Source organism: Hesperophylax consimilis, chromosome 9 (assembly GCF_061612785.1).
Source record: "Hesperophylax consimilis isolate HC1 chromosome 9, BYU_Hcon_1.0, whole genome shotgun sequence".
NCBI classification, from domain to species: Eukaryota; Metazoa; Arthropoda; class Insecta; order Trichoptera; family Limnephilidae; genus Hesperophylax; species Hesperophylax consimilis.
In genome coordinates, this window is record NC_142844.1 from 3017657 (window position 1) to 3039301 (window position 21645).

Genomic DNA, 21645 nt, shown 5'->3' on the forward strand with positions numbered 1-21645 from the left:
GTTGAAAGGAAAAAAGAAGATAGTTTACTCTCTTGGAAGGGCATAGTACCGTTTTAAGAACCATGTTGTGGCGATAATCATCTAGAGGTATCGCGGTGGAACTCACTGTATAGATATTGTATTGTGTGCTTCTTTGCAGAGATCCAGTGGTAAGTGATTGGCCATCCCGTTTTCCTTCCTCCATTTCAACAATTAACTTCAAACATCAATTCATTTCGTTTTGTTTTAAATTATTTACAGTCCACTTTCATTTTCATCTGAAGCTAAAATTCGTCAGCAGTTTCAAATGTAATACAGTATTTTCAGAACTCATGCCAAATAAAGTGAGAGCAGCTAGTAGCCTGACAAATATCGGACACCTTAACATAAGTCATTTTAATACTTTTATCTAACAATCACTAATATCGTAATATTACCAAGCACTTGGGCATTGAAAAACAAACAAACTGTTTTAGCAATGTCATTTTTTAACAGGTTTCTTTTTTGTCAGACATATTCCGTTTGCGAAATAATCTCTGTTTGCCGTTTTCCACGTGCGGAATAATCTGTACACAACATTCGTGTTCGGAATAATGACCAAACCTCGCATTACATGGCAGACTTATCTCAACACTGTATCGGTTAGTAATTTCTTGTCTTTGATTTATGATCTACTGAGAGTCTTGCATTGTCATCGCTCACATCGAGTAACCCCGCTTTCCCCCAACGAAAAGTGGCGTAATGCTTTTTACATCATCTCCCTCTCTTTTCTAGAAACTATGCGGGAGTGAGGGGGAGACCCAAAATTCTTCGAGTTTACTTGGTTTAGTAAATCAGCAACAAAACATGTAACAGAAATCAATTAGGGTCTTTTTGCCCCTTTTTTGTTGGGTTGTTTCTTGGGCAAGCTTCCTATTAGCTGCCGAGGTTATTTGGGGCTGGCGTGGCAAGTTAAGCCACTGGACTCGCGGTGGTGGGCCGTGATTGATATAGTTCAGTTCCAAATGTCATGTCGGAATCAATAGACCGATAATTACTGCGAGGTACCGACAGAGGAAATTGCAAGAACGCTATTACTGCTTATGGAAGTACAAACGTAGTTATGCAGGTACTCGTGTAAGTCTAAATAACTTATCAGGCAATTCTGTTGACTTGTCTCAGTATTGGACAAAAAATCGTAGCTAAAACTGTAATTGTTGGTAATCCATTTAAAAATGGAATTGCAGACCATTTCTTGATAAACTTTTAGTAAATGCCTAATATATCGTTCACGCACGTGCATTTGCCTTGGTAATAAATAATGACGAATTTCGAAAATATTGTAATTTTAATTTTTGAAGACGTGTTTCGACATCATTTTACTAAAAGTTTGCCAATAATTTGAAGAAGTTCTATAATATAGACTAATAAGCAATACTCATTTTTCTCCGTGTGATAGTTATAAATACTTTCTACACGTGCCTTCCGAAATATTTTTTCTTCAATAGACTCATTTCTTCTACCTTAATGTGACTTCTGAACGAAATCATCGGGTTTTATGCTAGAGATACCCCGGTGTTATGGCGGGCGAAGTTCAAAGATTTTCATAATATACATAATATTTAATACATAAGTAATTTATACAATTCCGATTTAGTTGATATTTTATGTCACAAATAATAAGTTAATAATTAATTAAACTTTGATAAGTATTATATTTTATATGAATTGAGTCAATTGAAGAATGTGGGAGATGTTTGAAGCGAGATTAGGGGGTTAAAGTGTAGAATGTTTGAATGTAATTGAAATGTATTGCTGATGTAAGGAGTTATTTTTATTTTGAAAGTATGGAGTTGAGTTGAGGTTTTTAGGATATCAGGGAGAAGATTGAAGGTTTTGAGAGCTATGTAGGTGAATTGTCTTTGTGCTGATGAAGTATGAGTTTTAGGTACATTGTAGTGTCGTTTGATTATATTTCTGGTGTTATTGTATTGTAATAGGGTTTTTTATTGTATTTGTGTATATTAAAGACATTTTACTGTTTAGTGGACATGTTTCTGCGAATTTTATTCAAGGTGTTTTCTTCCATAACCAATTCTGGTTCAACATTATTTATTTGCTCTCAATTACTGAAATAGGCGAATAATTTATGTTATCGGTGAAGTAAGTTATAGTGGCACTATAACTTCGAACGAACTTACACGACAGCTTAAAGTTATATTTTAACGGAGCTTTTAATGCTGCAAATGCCTTGAAAAACATTCCCTCTATCAAATAAATTGCTTCAGTTTTTAAACAAAATCTTTGTACTGCAAACATTTCAAAATTTATAATTGAAAATTATATGATAATAGTTCTTCGACTGACTAGACAACAGTAATTATATTTTAGATGGTGCAGCGCCCTAATTGATTCTTAAGTAAGACTAACTAACGAATTTGATTCTTAAGTAAGACTAAATACCGAATTTAATTCTTAAGTAAACTAATTAACGAATTTGTTAGTTTTTATTAGTTTGAAACAGTAAGCAATTCAAGGTCCCTACATTCAAACCAACAATAATAATAATCAAATGATTGGAGATTTTTTTAAATAGGAAACCGCACAAGAATCCCAACTGCTTCCAGCCGTCTGGGACCAGTGGGACTATGGCATCCCCAAATGGGGTTTGTTGTGAAGCTGAAGGTAGTGGAGAGGGGAATGAGACGGGGAAGAGGAAAGAAGGAATTTGGGATGTAATAATCTGGTCACCAAATACGGTCAAAACCATTTCAAGCAACATTTCAATTCTGAATGGTGGTCTTACACCAGAGCGATACTGAGAGTATCTTTCGCTCTGTGCTACTGTATATCATATTAAATGAGTAATTTATTAAATTACACAAATTAATCGCCACACGCCGGGATTTGAACCAAGAATCATGTAAAAACAATAATTGTAATATTACGTAGACCTCAGAATAGAAATTATACTGAAGAAAGTTAGAAATATATAGTACATACAGAAATATATGTTCCTGAGTGGAAGCTACTCTCACCCATCACTCCCACCATTCTCTCCCCTCCTTCTCCATATCCTTCCTCTCCCTACCACTTTCAGCCTCACAACAAATTCATCTATTTGCGTCTAATAATAATAATCAAAAAAAATATATATACATTTAGTCTATTTTTTCTTTATTTATGTTCGTTTGCATTATCTTTGCAAAGCTGGCCTGCTGAAAATGTTGCCCATAGTCGCTATGCATTCGCTTGTCATCGTAGAGATAAATTATGGATATATGTACTACCTTTTACCATAAGCCTGTCTTAATATCTTAATTATTTCCGACATGAAAGCATGAAATACTCCCGTTGATTTTATCCAATTAAAAACATTAATCTTAGGTCCGCGCTATAAGTTTCTGTCAGTGAGCTAGGTTATTACTTGTTATTACACGAAGCAAAGTCAATTAACTATGCAGGTACTGTGATTATATACGGTTGTAGGTAGGTACTATTTTCTAATCGAGTGAGTGGGTATTTACTTACTATATTTTGAATGCCAACTTCAAAGGTACAGATCGAACCATCGATAAATCGACACCAGCCATTTCGATTTATCGCCAATCGAGACAGATTTGCAATATTACCAAAGTTCGGTTCATAATTATTCATGTTTTTTTATTACAAGAAATAACGTATATTATGAATAAAATTAGTACACTTAATTATTAATAAATTTATTACTAATCTGAGAAAGAATATATTGTGGATTGTTTTTACCGTTTACTCGATAAAAGGTAACATGAATCAAATGCACAGAGAAAAATGAGTATTGCTAATTTATTAGAATCTCCCCAGTATTGATAATCCGAATAAACACGGGATTGCAGGCCATTTCCTGATAAACTGTTAATAAATTACTAAAATATCGGAACACGTGTCCATGCACCTCCATTTGCCTTGATAATATATAATGACGAAATTCGATAATTTTATGATTTTTATTAATACGTGTTTCGATATCTTGATAACATGACACATATTAATTCATTCGTTAAGGGCTTGCAATCCTGTTTTAATCGCATTACCAATACTTTTAAGAGATTCTTAATATGTTAGCAATACTTATTTTCTTCATGTGGGAATGCTCTGTTTGTTCTACTGGTAATGAAAAAGACGGTGCTTGAAAGAACTAGCATCATTGATCTTTTTGGCAGTACACAGCCGGGAGATTTTTTTGATTTTGTTGAATGCGTTAGAACTGGTCGATTTTGTAACTTTTAATCAACAGTTCGACTGAGAAAATAATGACCAGCTCTATGTTTCCTCCTTTTCCAGTTCGTTCAGTCCCCAAAGATGACACATGAAGTTAATGTAAAAATAATTTCATCTAGTTAAATCTGTTAAAATATTATGTTAATGTGAATTTTTGTCTCCAGTACACGTGTTTCTCTAAAAAAATGCTCGCTTATATAACATTGTATGCTTTACCCGTTTTAACACGTTCATACGAGAAAAAACACTTACGTTTTTAGTAAACACACTAATTACCCAATACTAAGAATTAGAATTATCCGCCTTCTTAGCGCTAAGAGTGCATTACAACTCGAATTTCGTCTAATTATGATTCAATGACTCAATTGATAAATATTTAACTATATAAAGCAAATAATTATTCAGCGAACAAGCTATTTTGTGATATCTACGATCACGTAAATATATTATATCATATTTGCAAAACACCGATAGGTTAATATAATGATGGTTTCTAATGAAAGAAACCCTGGCATTTGGAAATGGTGAGCGCATACATAATTTTTTGTCATTTTTCGATGTGCAAAATACTTTTAATGGCCCTGAAAAGTAATTATTAAAAACGATAAAAATTAACGCCTTCGCATCTCCAAAAATACAGTAAGGCTGTTTATTATGCACCATAATTAAAAGATACTGTTATTATCTTTTTGTTTAACAAATCTTAATCAAAGCTATATTTATAACGGTGTCTAAAAACGAAAACAATTGATGACCATAAGAGATAAACATTATCTGATTTTTTCGTTAGTCTTGATTAATTAAAAACAAAAATAATAAATTTAACAAAACAATGTGGAAGCGTTACATACTGATACATAAGGATAAGTAAGGGTCTCGACTAGCAAGCCGGAAGTCGCGGGTTCAAATTCCAGCGTGTGAAAGTAAATTTTATTCGATTAATTTGTGTTTCACGATTTATTGATTCCAAATAATATATAGTAGATCTTCGTCCCACTCTCGTTACCCACCCTCCTCTTCCCTATCTCCTTCCCCTCGCCAATACCTTCAGCCTCACAATATACCCCAATAGTGGATGCTATAGTCTCACTGTCTCCAGACTGTTAGGAGCAGTTGGGACTATTGTGCGGTTTCATATTAAAATAGTATAATATTTAACATACGGCTATTATGAAAACATTTTAACACCGATAAAATCTTTTGTTCTCCCAAATTTAAAATCGTACAATACGAATCACGGCGCAAATAAAAACAATAATTGCTGACCGTACAGATACCAAAAATATAATTGCTTATTTTTATTTCGATTAAAACCAGTTGATTTGTTTTTATTTGTTTCGATTGAGATCTAAAATCGACATTGTTGTTAAGAATGGATTCTCGATAAGACACGTTCTCGTTCCGGAAAATATCTGCACAATGAATAAACGGAAATAGGACTTGCTGTCGATGACCCACGTACAAAAAATTGCGGAAGAGTTAACAATTTACCGTTGCTAAGGATTTGCAGACAGGGCTTACCAACACAACGCTGAAAAACAAATTTTTATTTTTTTCTTGATTTGCTGAAAATTAATAATCATGACACCGTTTCTCCGTAGGGGTAGGCAGAGTATCTCTATCTTGGCACAGGATCCTGGCTTATTCACATTTGTAAATCGTCTCAGGCTATTCTGCTATTCCAATTCTTGACAAGACCCGACTCAGGTACGAGTATATGATTGACTAGCTTGTTCCATGTCTTATGTACCTTCCCATTACCCATATCTCGTTCTTGGCGTTGTTCGAGTAGCACCAAAGAGGAGTGACGGGTAAAAGATATTACACAAATTTGGACAATTTGATAACTTCTTATCGTTATTGTTACCCATGTTGGTTTATAGTGCCATTTAGTAAACTTTACGCCAAGTTATACTTTATACAAATTTGGAGGCCAAGACATTATCCAAGATATATGCGGAGTTCACACGAGGACTATAAATAATACATTACAATATTGTCCTGTCTAGCTCAGTGAACAGCCTCGACCAGGCCAGGACAGTGGGACAATACAAAATTACGAAACGCCGTGTTTGCGAAAAATATTATGTTTTTTATTCTAAGATATATTGGAATTATTGAAAGACGAACTGAATAATAAATTAAATATGAGATCCGAGCACTGAGAACAAGAGCCGAAGAACTTACGCGTGGAGTGACTGGCTATTGTCCTACTTGTCCAAGTACGTTTATTCACGGACAATGTAGCCGGGTGTGGTGGTGGCGGTAATACACTGTCATGCGAAGATAACCTGCCCGTCTATATCTAGGACAATACAATACTGTCCTGTCCTCGGGTAAACTAGCATATGGATATGCGAGTTGACAAACGATCAATATCCAAAACATATTGCCAAGATTATTAAACGGGTGTGTGGGACTTTATCTAAATTATATCATACCAAGTCTCATCGCATGTATTAGAATAAACGCGTCCAATCAAATCAGAGCAATCTTATATTTTTTTAGTAAAAAGTAACGAGGAAGATAAATATCATATAAATAATAAATGACTTGAATATCCCTTTCAGTTGTTCTGGTTGACTGAACATAAGTGTGTTATTGGTTCTTTGGACCTAAACACAGATGTGTGTCTCTGGAAAGGACACAATACCACACTAACAGTAGAAGATTCTTCTCTCAAGATCTAGGAGGGAGGAGATGTTTCTTTCTTTGTAGAATAATTTTTTTTGTAATTACATAATTATAGTCAACCCAACATTTTTACACGGTTGACACTTGTCACATGAGAACGGGTCGCTTCTACGATTCGTTCTTAAGTTCAACAGCTCGGCTGTGGAACGAACTGCCGGCCTCTGTGTTTCCTCCCTCCTACAACATGGGACTCTTCAAGACCCATGTTCACTCCTTCCTCTCCACAAAAAGACCCTCCACACAGCATCCCCAAAGATGACATAGGCCCTGAGGGAAATTATTTTCTTCAGGGCCTCCTGTGTGAAGTTAATATAAAAAAAAAAAATAAAAAAAATTAGTCAAATGAACGTGCTTAAGTTTTTAGATGTTATCAAAATGAGTTTTGTATAATATGTTTTAGTTCGAACAGTTTACATATTATGCAGATATGAAGTAGAAATGAGATCTATAGAAGTGTATTAAAGCAGTGTACGGTCGTAAATACATGTAGAGATTAGAAAATGTTTTTTGTTTTTAAATTTTTTTAGATTGAACGATAAGATGAATTCCAATCCATCTTATCGTTCTATTATTTATAGCGAATAGTGAGAAGAATTCAGTGATAGTAGAAGTAAGGGACGATCAAGCGAATGAAATACTTCAGTTGGGTCATGTTGAGTCAGTATAATAATACGTTCAAATTTGAATTTAGCAAGGAGTGTGTGCCAAGCCTGAGATTTGTGGAGGTCTTTCCTATCTGCATTCTGATGCAATCAGGTCCTATATATATTCCGATACTAACTACCTACGAATATTCAAATCAAAGTAAATTCCTTTCAAATTTTATGGTGGCTGACAGCTGGCAGCAAAATATTGGCCAACAAAAAAAACAGACAATTTCGCGTTGGCATTTCAGATGAAATAAAAAAGATTTATCGCGAACCTCACTAGCCATGCCCGCCACTGCAGCGGGACACTAGTCGAGCGGTCAATTGATGCCACCTCGACTGCTATAATGTCACCCGGAACTAGGGTTACCAGATGCAAATAAAAACAATCTAAAATCTGTAATTTCATCAATGGGCTGTTTTCGCACTATTTTTGCAGCATCTGAAAGACGGTCCCATTAGAAGCGAAGAACTGTTTTCAACGCCATTTGAGAGAATTTAAAGTTTATCTCATAATAATGCCGTCAAATTGTTGTTGCGTTCCAATGTGTAATAAAAGGGATGGATGTGTGTTTCAAAAAGATAAAGATTTAAAGTCGAAAGAAATGATTAATTCCATCAAACCTTTGATAACCTTAGGCCTTAGACGAATAGAGTAACCAATGTAACCATCCATCTTTTGCAGTCTGTAATTCTAATTTTAAGTAATTTTCTGATAATACCCATTTCTCTGAATACCCAATATAAAGAACAAGTATATTATTATACTATTTTAGTAAAGTATATGTTAAGAAACATTTACGTAGAATGCAAAAAAAATGTTAATGGGATTGCAACTGTCAATATTTTGTTTGGCCGTAAGGAATATTTGTTTGAAATGATTATTTCTCAAAGTTCTGTACCATTTTTATTTTGGTTAATATTATTTTTGAAGTAGAAAACAACAATCAACCGAAAAAAATGAATTCAGGCGGTAAATAAACTCATCAAAATGACAGTCATATTCCATAGATGTTCATAGATATCACACCCAAACTCATGGCAAGAGGACCGCCTAAAAACGACCCATTAAACTGGTCAAGATATGGCATTTTTGATAAACCTACCCATGGAAAAGGTTTTCGGTATTTCAATGATAGAAATCTCATGGCTTCGAAACTTACACGAGAGGTATGAGTGTAGTTCAGCGAGTTAATCTATGTGCAGTCTGCATTGTGAAGATTGTCCTGATGATAATAGCTAATTTCCGATAGTACAGTGCATCAGACGAAATAGGTGATAAATATAGTTTGTTTCAGAATAATGCGCTTCTTTGTGTGGTTCAACTACTGTAAATATGAGTAATAAAAGGAATCAATCAACAGCCTTTAAATATTCAAGATCACAAATAAAATGACGCGATACTACACGAGAGCAGATTATATTCATCGAGAAAATTTTGTTGCCTTTAGAGACTTATAAATTTATGAATAATATCGCTTTACATGAACATTACTGGAAGATAAGCTCTATGAACTAGGAAGAGAATGAAAACGGTGTTTGGATGGTTCCAAGAAGTTGTTGATAAGAACGAATTAAAATTGCTGGTCGAACAACTTCAGTGTGAAGAAGGTATCTATTAATAAATCTTCTGAGACGACATGAAAACCATGTCATATGTGTTTGTAGCGTAGGAACCTTCACCAAAAGGATGCCAATTCTTTATTTTTTAATTTTCTTTCGGTAACCCTACTTTTCTTTCCTATAATATGTATAAATCACCTATAGGTATTCTCCTATGGTGCGCCAAAGCAATGCCAATAGTTACGGCAATAGTTCCTACAATAGATCCATGGTCCGCCAATAGTTACTACAATGGATAAAGTCGCTGCGGAGCGGTACGCTTGGTTTGTTCTCAACAGGGCGGGACTTGGTCCAGAGACACTTGACTCGTAGAATCGCTTTGTTATTTAACTGCTTTTATTTTTGCACCACGAAACGAGTTTTGTTATTTGAATTGTTGTCAGCGGGAATGGTTGTTAAACATTGTATTGACTTTATTAAAATTACACTGAGACATTTGGTTTATTATCACAAACGTTTATACAGAGTGTTAAAAGACGTACTTGACTTACTTTAATCAGTGATTCCTGAAATTATTTGGAGTAAAAAAAGTAAATGAAAATTTGAAATCCGGTGACTTTTTTTTCCTTTTTAAAAAAAAAAATAATCAAATTTTTAAAACCCGATCCTGACTCTCCAATACCTACTGTTTTTTTATGTTTTAAGCTGAAAAAAGACGCCGGATTCCTAAATATCATTTCAATTATTATTAAACTGTTCGAGCTGCTCAGTAAGTTTAATAATGCCTTTAGAAGGCGAAGCAGCTGTCACGCGTAATAATATTTAAAAAGCACAATATGATCATAAGAGAAATAAAAAGATTTATGTATTTTAAATAATAATATAAGAATAATAATGTCCAAGGGAATAATAACAATAATTAGCCGTGTTCGTTGACCAGATCTTAAGATCCAGGTACCTACTTCTAATACTTCCCCTTCCCCTCTCTAATCTATTCAGTCTCACAATAACCCCAATTGGGGATAACATAGTCCCACTGGCCCAGGGTTTCTTGTGCGGAATTCACATAGAAAAAGTATACTTACCTTTACATCAGCGTAATATGAATGAATAATTAATATGACAAACGACAAAGTAGACCTTTATTCAGCATTTAATCGAGTATGGCTCATAAAAAAATATTTACGTATGCTCTCCGGGAATAATGTACTTGCATTAAAAATTTTTACGTAAAAAATTTAACAGTCAATTTCGGCCGAATCAAATAAACGTCAATCGTAATTCAGTGAAAATTTCACAAAAAACCCTGTAAAATTGAAATATTTCAGAAAAACTCTCAAATCCCTCGCCGAATTTTCGCTGCTCCAGTTTATTCTATTGAAATATTTCGCCATAACGCATTATAAATTTACCATCCAATCCGAGCGTTCCGAATAAAGAACAAACGCGCACGGTAGCCTGTTGAACCCAATGCACCGTAAGGCTTTGAATTATTCAAGATGACATTGAGCGTATGAGCTTAGAACGAAACGCAGCGCTAAGTTTTGACTAGCGCTATTAATGCTATCAAATGGATGCATATTTAAAATATAAATAAGAAATCTAAATATTTTTTTTTTTAATATTAACTCCACACAGGAGGCCCTGAAGAAAATAATTTCCCCCAGGGCCTATGTCATCTTTGGGGATGCTGTGTGGAGGGTCTTTTTGTGGAGAGGAAGGAGTGAACATGGGTCTTGAAGAGTCCCATGTTGTAGGAGGGAGGAAACACAGAGGCCGGCAGTTCGTTCCACAGCCGAGCTGTTGAACTTAAGAACGAATCGTAGAAGCGACCCGTTCTCATGTGACAAATGTCAACTGTGTACAAATGTTGGGCGCGCGTTTGGCGTGTATCCCGACTACGCACCGGTGCCGAAGGGATCAATGACGCTAGTTCCTCAGAGCATCTTCCATTGTAATACCGATAGAACAAGGACAGCATACCTACCTGACGCCTGTGCTCTAAAGATTGCAGTCCGTTTGTTAAGATTGGGGAATATATCAAACGGAATATCTAGGTTTATCTAAGTATCGATGAACTAACTAATCAACCATCACGACGTTTCCCCGCAGGGGTAGGCTGAGGTCTTGGCACACACTCCTTGCCTCATTCACATTCATACATCGTCTCATAAATACTCTTCTATTATTTTGCCTCTTGATATGGCCGAAGTAACTGATTCTCTTGATTGTGCCATCTCTTCCTCGGGCGTCCCCGACTTCTGCGTCATATATTCTCCCTACACTCTTTTCTTCGCTCATTCGCTCTACATACCAAAACCATCTAAGCGTCCCTTTTTAATCTTGCTCTTTACGCTTACATCAGCCTTGCACTCTTTGATCGGTATCTCGGCTCAGTATCGATTATATTTATGTAAAATGTGAGAAAATAATTCAAGTTATTTACGCTCCAATGGACCGTTAAATTCAACTTAACATATCAAACTGACAATATAATTCATTATTTTACCCAATTTAGACCTCAAATAAAATCTTCAATGATTGCAATCACTTTATGGTGTCATTTTAGTGTAAGGAATATAAATAACTTTGTTTACAACATCATTAGTTTCGAAGCAAGTCGAACAATTTGATTAAATCGTAGTGTATACAAGATTCATTTATTTTCTTTACTTAAATAAAATATTTACTTTGAGTGAGAAAAGTTTAACATTGAATTTTCAGGGATACAGTCTACCTCGAACGGTGAGAATGGGAGTAGTGAAATTTGTGCAGTTTTTTCCTTTCTGATATTTTTGGGCAGTTTAACTAATTTCTCACGATAAAAACACGTATGTTTGAAATCGATATATTAATATACTAAGGTTAAATATCCTGTAAGCAAATTAATCAATAATAATAACGCAAGTTTTTTGACAAGGGTGACGAGGGGTAAATCCCGGCATGCGCAAGCAAATTTTGTTTGATAGATTTGTGTTATTTCATAAATTACTATTTTAAAATAATATATAGTATTGTTGTGGCACGTTCCAAGGTGGTTAGACGAACTCAGTAAAGCTCTGGTGTAAACGTTGCTTTAAATGGCTTTAGCCGCGTTTGGTGACCAGATCTGAATAAACAGACACTCCCCCACCTTTCTCTTCCCCATCTCTTTCTTAACATACCCCAATTGTGGATGCCATAGTCTCACTGGCTCCAGACGGTTGGGAGCAGTTGCTCTTGTGCTGATTCACATAAAAAAGTCTCCGTCTAAAGCAAAGTAATATAACAATAAGACCACGAAGTTTCACCAAGCAAAGATTTTATTTTCGTTCCTCTAAATTTGTCATTCTGTTTTAAAATCTGTCAATAATCTGTGAAAAAGTTCTCTAATATTTGAAAAGAACGCTGTCCTCAAAGTTGCATAACATAATTAATTTAATTAAGTATCCAAAGAGATGTAGAAGGTTTGTAGGTTTATTCGTATATTGTATACCCAAAGTGACCATGTGTAAGCGACCTACGCCATAGGAGATTAATGGCTGAAGCGGCTTATGTCTAATGAATTGGTAAACTCAATCAAAGAGATTGAGCCACGCGTCAATCATTTGGCAAAATTTAATTGATCTAGTTTATTGCCTACTCCTCTGGCCTTGATTTTACTTGACTGAATGTTAAGCCTTCAATCTCTTCCAGATCATTTCAAATGTTTGAAATTGAAGTAAGTTAACCGTATTAAAATCTATTTATATAAAGAAGAGTGTCTGTGGCGGGCGGCGAGCATTCAACTTTTATAATAATAATGGTTTTATTCAGAGATTGATTTTGATAAATTGATAAATTTTACATATTTGACATCACAACAAGAAGATGGTATACGAGATATTATTAAAAACCCTGTTTAAAGCACGAGCAACGCCAGGGACTTCAGCTAGTATAACCACCCCCACCCCCCTTTCTCACCCTTTAACCTCTGTGATGCTAGGAGTAAAATGCCAATCGGCCGCCTTACGACGGTTAACACTATTCTCATATTAACTTACTTTTCTTTAGCAAAACGACCTTTTTTGTATATTTTACTGTTTTACTAGATGATGTGTTTGTGTATTATCTATCCCATGTAATTTCCCCAGGATAGCTACTTACATTCTAAGTATACTTTTTCTCTTACGTTCTTAATAAAATAAAAACATAAAGCATAAAGCAAAGCGAAAAAATCCTGGAGATTTATTAAATTCCCTGTAATCTACATATGCGCTCTAAATAATAAAAATAAGTAATATTAAAGCATAACGTGTAGGTGATATTGTCCTCGAATAATGAATAGAAAGGACCACGAAAATATTTAAAAAACTGAATCAAATTTTTTGAAAAGTAATAAATATAGTTTAAACCACTATTAAAAAATCACATGTTTAAATACCATAAGTTATAAAATTATATATTATAATTTATGTAGGTGAATTTATTGGCAAGTGGCAATTTCATACAGCAACCCTAAATTATTAAAACAAATTATATGATTTGTAGATATTATTGTAGAAAGACGTGCAAGTAAATAACGTTTTTTTTTAAATAAATTTAAAATAAATAAAATTTAATAATGTTATAATAATTATTAAGTTCTGCAAGTATTTCTGTTATTTTCACAGTTTTTAATGTGACAGCTGTTTCGGCTTTTAGACAGTTTGATAATGGCCTCAAAAGCCGAAACAGCTGTCACATTAAAAACTGTAAAAATAACAGAAATACTTACAGAACTTAATAATTATTATAACATTATTAAATTTTATTTATTTAAAAAAAATACATGGAGTTCTACGAATTAAACACCAAAACAATAAATAACGGTTTTTAAGTTGTTTCTTTATCATTATGTCGTATAATTGCTGTATATGTTACTAAGTATGTCTATTTCGTAGTTATGTTTAAAATAATGCTACTTATTTTGAAAAATCTTCTCGTTTAGTTTCGAAACGCCCACTATTATTGTACACAGGTTCCTTTTTTTATCATTATGTAATTACCTACTGTTACCAGCTCTGTACCGTTTATGATAAGTTTATTATGTTATATGTATGTTAGGTTTATTTATGTTACGTAATGTTTTGTTTATGTTGTATAATCATCTGTATATTTATATACTCTCATCTGCTGTATTTGTTTATAAGAAAAAATGTAAATTGTGTATGGCTAAGATTACCCTTAATGGGTGAAAGCCAAAATAAATACTAAAATAAGTAATAAAAATAAATAAAAAGTTTACGTTAGATTATTGAAAAAAAAGTCTTCAAACAGGGTTATGTTTGATTTACTAGCTTATGTTACTTTATTATGCGACGGCTTTGTTGCCAAAAAATGTCTTTTAATTGAAAAAAAACTTAGATTAGAGCCTGGAAATTCACTCTGGGCGATCAAAGAATTAGCCATAACTCCGCAACGAACATGTTAACATGACTTAAGCGTGCGTCGTTGTGTTAATCTTGAGGTGTTCTAAAAAGTGAGTTTCGCAAAAAAACATAAATAATGCCCAGTTTTGAACAAAATGTGTTTTCACACAAAAAAGTGGGTGTGTCAAGCCTACGCAAGACAGAAGTGAAACTTCTAGTTTCAGCTGATGCTTGGCGTGGCGCAGTTCGCTGGTGTCTGAGAGAGAGGAAAGAAGAGAAGAGAGAGAACGTTCGTGAGCGGCTCCCCCACCTCAACAAGGTTTCACTTCAAAAATGCCACAGCCGAGAATCGAACCTCGCTTAACTGATTGAAAGCCAACCACGCTGAGCACCAACTGTAAGCAAAGCCGCATAAATTGATTATATTATGTAGGTTCTGAAAATATGAGAGCTTGTTATGTTTTATAATGTTACCTACATCACACCCAAAATATAATATATTTTTAAAAATAATGTACAATGTACAGAAATAGAATCCCACACAAGATCGCGTAGTGCGCTCTAGCGAACGGATATTTTATCAGAGGGAGATAGTTTTAATTTTTTTTTCTGTAAATTATTACATATTATCAAAATAAATAAATTAATTAAATAAATGTAATACAATTATCATAATATACGGATTAGATAATAATTTTAATCCAACACAATAACGCAAAGCGCGCTCTAGCGGAGTAATGTTTTATCACAGTGAGATAAGTGTTTTTATTATTTTGCAATATTATTTTCTTTTAAAAAATGTTCTGACCTACTAAAAAATAAGATATTGAATGAAAAAGGCGTTAAAAACAAAAAAATAATGTGCGATGGCCGAGAATCGAACTCGGATCAACTGCTTTGAAGGCAACTATGCTGACCATTACACCACCAACGCCAGTTGTCGGGATGAGCTAAGAAGCATTTATATGTTACTTCAAAACTTTGACTAGATCAAATGAACTTTAATCGGTGGTGGGGGTACCCGCATTTTCGTTTCGGTCATGAGTCGGTTTTACTCCGGTCCTCGAAATTGCATGACGCGCGTAAAGAAGTTTCACTTCAAAAAGCAAAGGTATTTTTTTGATAATTAATTAAATCTTTTTAAACAATACAGTAACAATACAATAAATTTACCGTGGATGTGAACGCAATAACGAGTTGGCACTGTTCACATGAAGCTGTCGACTTGATCCTGTAATAGGCAGTAAAGATTTAGATCGATCTTACTTAGGTACTATTTAACAGCTTCCCTTTACGATGAAGTTAAATTCGAATACTCTACGATAACGTGACTTAAGAATTATTTTATTTTATGGTGGATATCGTTAAATTTACTAGATTCATCGTAAAATAAAATTGATTCCAATATTGAAAAAATATTAATTTTGATTAAGTTGCCTTGTCTGATTCCAACTAGAAACATTATTTATGCGGTGGTGTTCTGCAATATTGCTATAGAAACTATAAAGACAAAAAATTTAAGTTGTATTTTTAAAAGTAATAAATTGTACATTAATTTTATTTATTTTTACCCTTAATTTGCAGTTGAAAATGGTGACACCCCGCATGGACCGCGATGGCTACTTCAACTTCGTGGCATCTACAGCGAAGAAAAAGAAACTGAGCTTGATGCAGTCCAAACTACCCAAGATGTCATTCGGTTGTAAACCTCACTTGCCTCAATCTGAGGCTACTGCTATTGCTACTGCTACTAGGGGTGGCAAGGCTTCGCATGCCTCGAACAAATTGTACTCACACATGGCGCACTCCGCACACTCTTCGCAGAGGGAAGACGCACTCGCGCCGGCCAGGGTACAGGCGGCTCTCGGTACTGCCTGTCCCGCCAGTAGCGCGCGAACCGCCGTAGTGGACGGACGCTCCTCTATGTCGCACCGCCCCGCGCCCCGCGGCCCACGCGGCCCTGATCCTTGGATCGATCACGTAAACAACAGGTCTATCAAATCGGAAGAAACCGAAAAGTACAAAGTTTCAGTAAACAGTTTCCCGAACCCGCGACCACAACCCGAAATCGAAAAGCATAGATTCAATCAAAACAAATTTGACGAATATCAAAATCAGCAAATAAATTACAAAATTAATCAGAATCAGCAAAAAGATGACAGTGAGAGATATAAAAACAGTCAGAATAACGCGAGGGTGAACTGTCACATGCAGAACTCTAGCGAGTTCGCTGTGAAGGGCCCCGGACATAATGGGAACCAGGGACAGGCCGCCCTGGAGTGCTACTCGCCCAAGTACCATCACATCCGACCCCAGCCCAAAGGGCGCGAGTCCAGCCCCATCCCCAAGTTCTGCAACGTGCCCAGTGTCAGCGTCAAGCGCAGTGAGTTGAGTTATAGAAGCAGTGAGGCGAGCAGTGGCCCGAGTGTAGTGAGCGCGCAGGCTGTCTTCCGGAAGGCTTTGCTCAAGGAGACCAGTCCGCTGGTGGTGCAGAACCACCAGGTTCCTCAGGCCGGGGTCTACTCGGAGTCACAGTTCTCTTACAGAGTCAACGGCCATCCGGGGAATGCCGCGCAAGCTTCTGCTGCGGCTGCATTTTTCGCAAGGTAAGTCCGTTAAGACATACTCTTATTTTTGTCTAATACTATTGGGTGGCAAAAAAATATCAACACATACCTAACAACAAAAGTAATAGAAGACAAAAGCTTTGGACAAAGTCACCATAAATACCATGTAATAAAAGCATTAAAAAATCATACACTTGATACAAAAAATGAGGGAAACAAAAATACAAAATTAAGTTTTGAATAACAGATAAAAAATGTGATTTTACACAAATTTCACAACTAAGAATAAAACATACCTACATATGCATAAAACAAAATATACACAAGCCTACAACATAACAAATTGTCTTTTTTTTCATAACATAACTTCTTTATTATTTGTTTTATTTTAATAAAAAAAAAATTATTACTTTTTTCATTTATACTATTAATTTATTGAATTTTATAAAATTGTAAAATGCACATTTCAAACAAGATAAGTACTCCCAAAGACAGGTATAATACCTATTGAATTCTCTGTTTTAATACAATAAAAAATCTCTGAAATTAAATGTTTATAAAATATAAAAATATATTCATTTATTGCGCTTCAATACATCTGACTATAAAAAAAAAACAGGAACATTCCCACTTCCTACCTATATACATTTCACCCATATCAAGTTTTTTGCAATTTAGTTCCTAAATCTGAACTCTTAACTCTATTTTTGTGTTCAATATTTAGATACGTTACTTCGTCTCAATATTAAAATTATCATAAATATGAGATCCGTTTATTTTCCCCAAAGGGACCATTACCTTACCAATGGCAAACTTTGTAGGCCTCTTTAGTACGCGAACCAAATTACTTTAAAAACATTGTGTTTAAGTTTATTTATTAATTGTTAACTTTAAAACAGCCATTCGGGGTCTGAAATCGTTGACGAAAACACTCGTGAAAAAGACAGGTAAAAAATAATTTCTCTGTCTATTCGATCAGATATACGGTACTACAATGCGATGGTATGAACCTACAGAACAGTACAAGGTAAATAGGTAATAATGTATGAAGAATGTTGATTACCAGTTATTTAATAAGTCAAAACACCTGTTGTAACTTTTCTTACGTGAAACACAAAAGCTTTGATTGATATAAATTCCTGTCAGTTGTTAAATAAACTTTGGTGGTTTGGTTCTAATTATAACCGTTCCAAGTAGTTATTACACACCCAATTAATTTAATCTAAACCTTATTACATAATGATTTAACTGTAGTGAAGAAATCTGTATATTTAAAGCAGTAAAAACTTTGCTATGGCGAGAAATGTGCAAACTTTTCTGTCAGAAATGTTTATATGAACGAAACCATTTTCACTCACAGTCACCCCAATCATGACCTACGAACATCCAATAAAGATTTTATTAATCCAATTTCAATGCAATGCTGGGTTGTAATGCTATCATATCAGTAGGTATATATCTAATTACTATTTTCTGCACGCCACTTCATCACAATCATGAGCTATGGAGATTTTAATTTTTCCACTTGCAATTGTGCACCGTAATGCTTGTTCTATATTCTTAATCCACATCTCTGACGTAAACGCATAGTAATTATTGGTACAAAAAGTAATTTGTCAACTTACGAAAACTTATATTTGTAAATAGTAATTACTAACGTAGTTTAGGAATAGTATTTGAGTGATGTAAATTGTAAACAGCAATATATCAACACATAGGCTCTAAAAAGTCTTGTGTACACTTGCATAATCAAACATTGTTTCATGAAACAAGAATCAATGTTGAGCATAGAAAGGTTTTACAGAATTTGCTATGTGATGAAATAACAGTGTTTTAGCTCAAAATACGTAAATACAAATCGCGTTAAACGATTTTTCAAAATTTACATTAGGCACAATTCTTCGAAAAGAATGTTGGTAATTACAAAAAGTCACAATGTTATACTAGCGTACTATTCTACACACACAAGTAGATAATATAGGCATGTATTACATAAATACTCAGAAACTTCTTGTGTGCCGTGAAATAGTATTTAAATATTTACCTAATTTAATTCGTAGAGAAGAGTATATTAAATTGATTTATTTCATAAACAAACAATTTTTTTTCCCGAATACAAATATTTATTTGTCGATTCTTAGCTTTGCGGATTTGCTAATAAATATTGACATTTCTCTTTTGCTTAAGCACACATTAAAAATATTATTGGAGACAAGACTCTAATAACTTAGGTTTGCTTACGGATGTAAGTTATTTATATTTATGATTAATAAAAAACAGTATATTACCATTCAAATATTTAAACGGTTTGAAAGATTTTATAAAAAGTTTTATAATCGACGATGAATTAGTATCTTCCCGAAAGATTCCTCTAAAAACATCTGACATTTGAGTAATGCGTTCATCAGAAATGATTAAAATAAACCCAACTGAAAGATAAAATTTTAAGGCTTGCTATGGAAAATTCGACCGTAGGTTCGTCCATTACGCCGGGCCGCACGCCGATTATTATTTTTACACGACTTCATCACATATGTCGTTAAGATTCTGATTTTATTTTAGATATTTGCCAGGGCAAATTCAACCGTAGTTCTGTCCAATACACCAGGGCCGCGAGTTGAATATTTGTGTGCACGGCTTCTTCACCTACGTCGTTAAGATTCCGACTTTATTTTGGTCTTGTCTTAATGATGTCGTCAATTCCGAAACAATAAGTGGTTGATATTTTATTTAAAATATGCACTGTTTTGAGCTATAAAAGTGTGATATGAATTGGTTGAAAAATAGATCAAAAGATTATTTGATTGACCTTTAAAGTTATTTAATGTTTGTTTAAATTTGGGATTTGTACAAACCGGGAGCGAACATTTAAGAGATTATCTACCCAAAAATAAGCTTTTGAAATTTTACTCCTAAATATATTTGAACTCAAATAAATATAACAAGTATTATTATGAAAAAACTATAACGATAATTTATTTATTGCTTACTTAGTTTCTCGAAATCGGATGTAGACGGTAATTTTCCTCCTTTTCCTTATTATGAAGTGTTTTTTTTTTTACTTAACCCAATACAAGGGGCCCTGAGAAGAATGATTCCCCTAAGGGCTCCTGTCATCTTTGGGGATGATGTATGGAAGGTCTTTTTAGGAAAGGAAGGTGTGGAAGATCTGGGAAGGAAAAACGTATGAGGGGTGGGTAAGAATCTGGTTGTCAGTTTGTCCAAGAGTGACGAACGTATAAATCCATTCCTGACAATGCGGTGCATGGCGATGTTTCAAGAGAGTACTGCAGGAGAGATCAAATGGTCTTCCTCAACCAGTCTCTTCCGATCCGGCCTGCCACCCAGTTGGTGGGCAGACGCGTCTAGCGCTAATCCCCGAACAAACCTCACCTCATGAACGCGGGCACCCCTGCTACTAAGCATAGCGAACCACTTGGGATGACCTATGGTAGAGGTTACCTAACCTAACCTTGCGATTTATGATTTGTTTTAATCTTATATGTGAGTCGGAGAATACATCAATTTCATTGATGAATTGAGACGAATACGAGAGAGTGGGTTGAAAAATTGGAAAAAGTTTTTGAACGTTTCAAATGGTTCACTTATATTGCTTAAAACTTCGTATAAGAACGACAAGTTTGTAATGTTATAACTCTTTGTTTGTAATTCTTAAACTTTTAAGATTTAAGTATCTAACTGTTTAAATATTTAATTGTGGGTATTTTATAGTTTTGCTTGAGCCCGTTTTATATGATATAATCTAAGTGAGTTAAAAAAAGGGAATAGGTACTGCACAATAGTTTTAACTGCCCAAAAATTGCCGGAAAAATTCACACTATGTATATTCTGAGACTAAAGATATTGGGGAGGAGAAGGAGATGGGAAAGAGGAAGGTGGGAAAATACTTAGCTGGTCTGGTCATCTGAACTGAACGCTCCAACCATTTGACAAGAGAGATCATTCTGCAGAAGAATGGAATCGATGCGACTTTTAGTTTGAAAAGTAAGTAGTAAGTAAATAAGTTAATCATTAGCTAAGAGGAGATAATTTGAGCGGTTAATGGTCTTGCAAAGGTTAAATCAATAAAAGAAAGAGGAGGAGTCCTAGGTTCGAACCCTGAAGAACCCCAGAGTTGGTTTTGTATTCGTTAGAAAGAAGGTGTCCGTAACTAACGTACTGACGAAAATTATGTAAGTAGGTAGCTACAAAACGGCAAAGCCATTCCAAGCAATGTTTCGAATGGTAGTCTTTCGCTAGAGCGATACTGAGAATCTACGATATCTACCAGTCTGATATAGGAATCTCTTGACAGCTTTTGTTTGATTTCGATAATGCGTATTCTGTCTTTTCTATTCTGATTATAAAAAGATTTTTTAAAATTAAATTATTCAGAAATCTGCTTCAGAAATCACCAAATTTACGAAAGCAAAACTTAATTGATGATGGTTTACGGGAATTGAAAATGAATTTAAATAATGCGACATAATCATCGAAAACAATCATTACGCCCAATGATTTTATTTTATGTCGCTTTTTGCATATCTAAATGTTGTTAAAAATCACTTCAAACTGACAAGACCCCAT

General features: G+C 34.5%; 1 protein-coding gene across 1 annotated transcript in view; it reads left to right on the forward strand.

Moving 5' to 3' along the window:
* LOC149420788 (uncharacterized) overlaps window positions 1-21645 on the forward strand; it is a 540529-nt gene that overhangs the window by 243711 nt on the left and 275173 nt on the right. Inside the window, exon 4 of the mRNA XM_089635118.1 lies at window positions 16076-17097. Within this exon, the coding sequence (XP_089491244.1) occupies window positions 16076-17097 (1022 nt within the window). The remainder of the gene's footprint in view (window positions 1-16075; window positions 17098-21645) is intronic.